This window comes from Oncorhynchus nerka, linkage group LG15 (genome assembly GCF_034236695.1).
Source record: "Oncorhynchus nerka isolate Pitt River linkage group LG15, Oner_Uvic_2.0, whole genome shotgun sequence".
NCBI classification, from domain to species: Eukaryota; Metazoa; Chordata; class Actinopteri; order Salmoniformes; family Salmonidae; genus Oncorhynchus; species Oncorhynchus nerka.
The window spans coordinates 82181295-82184590 of NC_088410.1; the positions used below are offsets into that span (position 1 = coordinate 82181295).

Here is a 3296-nt window from a genome sequence, read left to right on the forward strand (position 1 = left end):
TTGACCTTTAATGGACCTCCCTCTCTCTCTCTCTCCACTTTCTCTCTGCTTCTCTCTCTCTCTCTCTGCTCTCTCTCTCTCTCTCTCTCTCTCTCTCTCTCTCTCACACACACACACAAGTAGGCTGCAGATGGCACTAGTGAATCACAGCTGCCATATTTGTGTTATCAACTCCATTGACATGCTAATGTTTAATGGAGTCAAATATCCTATATCGTGCCATATTACAGTATGTGCATACAGTTTGTTAAATAAGATAGATATTTATCTAACACATCACATATAATTGGTGATAGTAATATGTGGGCTTCTGTCTTATAACTATTAAATTGTCATATTATGGTCGGTTAAAAATAATCGTGGGGATATAGTGTAATAGGCCTAGCATACTTGGTGGTGCCAACCAATCATGTTGGCAAAATTGTGTAAGCCTACCCTGCATATTGACAAGTCAAAATGGGATTTAATTTGAAAATATAAGACTAAAACAGTAGAAACCGGAAAATAAACCCTTTATATAGGCATTCTTCATAATGCAGCTGTCCTGTATGACCTGTATGTCTATGCATTGACTCAATTACTTATATTTCAAATTAGAGGATTTTAGGTCAGGTTGGTTGTAAACACATGACTGTGCCTTTAAAGCTGCCTCAGTGTAAAAGGAACTGAGCACTCGGAAACGATTGAATTTGACAAGCCTTTCTAGACAGGATCTAATTATTGAATGTTTCCATGTAGCGCCGCAGACTAATGTAGCGCACAGGAGATCGGACAACTGTTTCTCATCCGAGGACGTGGATGAGCCTACATTTAATCTATCTCGACATTAGCCGGTGCTGTTCAGTGTCTTTCCACCTTATCATAATCGATTCAACCTCGTTTGAAAACGTAAAGTGTAGGCTTTTCCTCAAATGCGAACCAGCGGTTGTAGTTTATAGGCATGCATTACTTTGTATTGCTGGATGTATTCGTATGCCATGCCTTCGATTGAGTGGACTGAACAGTGGTTTGGCTATAGTCTGCCCAACCCTGTTAATTGCGTGCTGAAGAGATGATGACGGCCTGTCCTCCGATGTATGTTTATTTATTCCTCAAGACGAACGAGAACCTCAGCATCAGTGGAAATGGTGGAAGTCTTCTTGAAATGTCGGGCAGTTAAACGGATCCATTTAAGATGGTGTGTGCAAAGACGGCATGTTTCAGAGCAATATGTTTGCTATCAGTAGAAAATGGAACTACGAACATGGGTGTAGCCTATTTCATATTCAAAACGGAAACTTGTGAGATGAAGGATAACAAGAAAATACATTTCGATGGATCTCAGTCGCTTCTGAAATCAGGCAATGCTTCAAATCCAGGAGAATAATGAATGATATTCTAAAACGGTTAAAACCTAGATGCTGTTCACCGTGAGGTAGTGTAACATAATCGTGCATCATGTTAATTTCTTGCTGGCCAATTTTTATCAATCATTGATAGGCCTACTTCGACCGGGGAAAGCACGACCACTTGATGTGGGGATATAGAATTACACGCGCCTTTGACAATAGCTTGGTTACATAGATGGCAAATTCAAGCGAGTTTGGGGAAAGCAGTCCCACGCTACATAATTATGCCATCACCGCCTCTGCGGTGAAACTGGCCTCGCTCGGTCTGGTCATTTGCATCAGCCTTTTCGGGAATGCGGCGTTATCCCTGCTAGTGCTGAAAGACATCTCCCTTCACAAGGCTCCGTATTATTTTCTACTTGATCTGTGCTTGGCAGATGTAATACGGTCTGCCGTGTGTTTACCGTTTGTGATGATATCAATCAACAACCGTTCCAGCTGGACGTACAGCATTATACGTTGCAAAATTATCGCGTTCCTCTCGGTCCTTTTTTGTTTTCATGTAGCGTTCATGCTCTTCTGCGTCAGTGTAACCAGATACATCGCGATTGCACACCACAGGTTTTATTCCAAACGAATGACATTGTGGACATGTGTGGCAGTGATTTGCATGGTCTGGACCCTCTCTGTCGCTATGGCTTTCCCCCCTGTATTTGACGTTGGCACCTACAAATTCATCCATGAAGAGGAACAATGCATTTTTGAGCACCGATATGTGAAAGCGAATGACACCCTGGGTTTCATGTTGATGCTGGCTGTCATCGTGGGAACAACGCACGTTGTTTACATCAAAATGGTGTGTTTCGTGTACGACCATCGGAAGATGAAACCCGCTCAGCTTGTCCCAGCAATAAGCCAAAACTGGACCTTTCACGGGCCAGGTGCAACTGGGCAGGCAGCCGCCAATTGGATAGCAGGATTTGGACGTGGTCCCACCCCACCAACATTGGTGGGAATCAGACAAACTTCGCATAATGGAAACAGAAGGCTGCTTGTCTTGGATGAATTTAAAATGGAGAAACGCATAGGGAAAATGTATTACATGATAACCCTGGCGTTTCTTATCCTCTGGGCCCCGTACATTGTTACTTGCTACATTCGAGTGTTTGTCAAAGGAGGCACAATTCCACAGGTCTACCTGACGGCAGCCGTGTGGATGACGTTCGTTCAGGCGGGGGCGAATCCCATTATTTGTTTCATATTCAACAAGGAGCTGAGATCGCGCCTCAGAGCCAGTTTCCCATGTTGTCTCAGCACACAGACGCCTATGTCTATGGAGCCATACTGTATCATCTGATAGGTTCTACTGTTGTTTTAGACAAGGGAAAAATAACAGAACTGTCATGTTGGTTTTGAAGCCTTGGGTGATATTACTCTGTTGCTATGCTTGTCCAATTTTCCCACACAGGCTGGCCATATTTTGTGATTTGCACTTACAGAAAGTGCAAAATGTTGCCAATCTGTATTTCGAATAGGCCTACTAATAATGTTGCATATTTGAAGAATCTCATTGGGATATTATTTGAGTAATGTAGGTCTATGGCAATTCAGTTACAAGAGCATAAGACAATTCTGTACATTCTCTAAAGCTGTTTATTTCTTTATTCTGAACTTTTTAAAATCAAATATGTTGTAGCTTTCATAAAATCTTCATATAATTATTTGTGTGGAGAAGGTGACAAAAACGAACTTTTACAGTCTTTTGCAAATACATTTTCTTCCTGGATTTGAATAACATGTGTTGATAAAAATGTATACCTTGCACATTCCCTGTAAAAAAAGACAAATGACATGTTTTTTTCTATGGACAAGGACAATGGAACTCTAAAAGAAGCAAAGCATCAGTGCTGCAGAGAGATGTTTGCAATGTTTGTACTTCTGAGTAAATAAACAACAGATTAATGATTA

The 3296-nt window shown here is 41.5% G+C and overlaps 1 protein-coding gene across 1 annotated transcript; it reads left to right on the plus strand.

The window, feature by feature from the left end:
- The first annotated feature begins 678 nt into the window (after positions 1-678).
- Positions 679-3296, plus strand: LOC115143405 (probable G-protein coupled receptor 173). Its single transcript, XM_029683804.2, has one exon. It carries the CDS (start codon positions 1564-1566, stop codon positions 2683-2685), a length of 1122 nt encoding a protein of 373 aa, XP_029539664.1. The 5' UTR covers positions 679-1563; the 3' UTR covers positions 2686-3296.

What these genes read in the sequence shown, in the direction of transcription:
- LOC115143405 (XM_029683804.2), top strand. Translation starts at nt 1,564, where the DNA reads ATGGCAAATTCAAGCGAGTTTGGGGAAAGCAGTCCCACGCTACATAAT.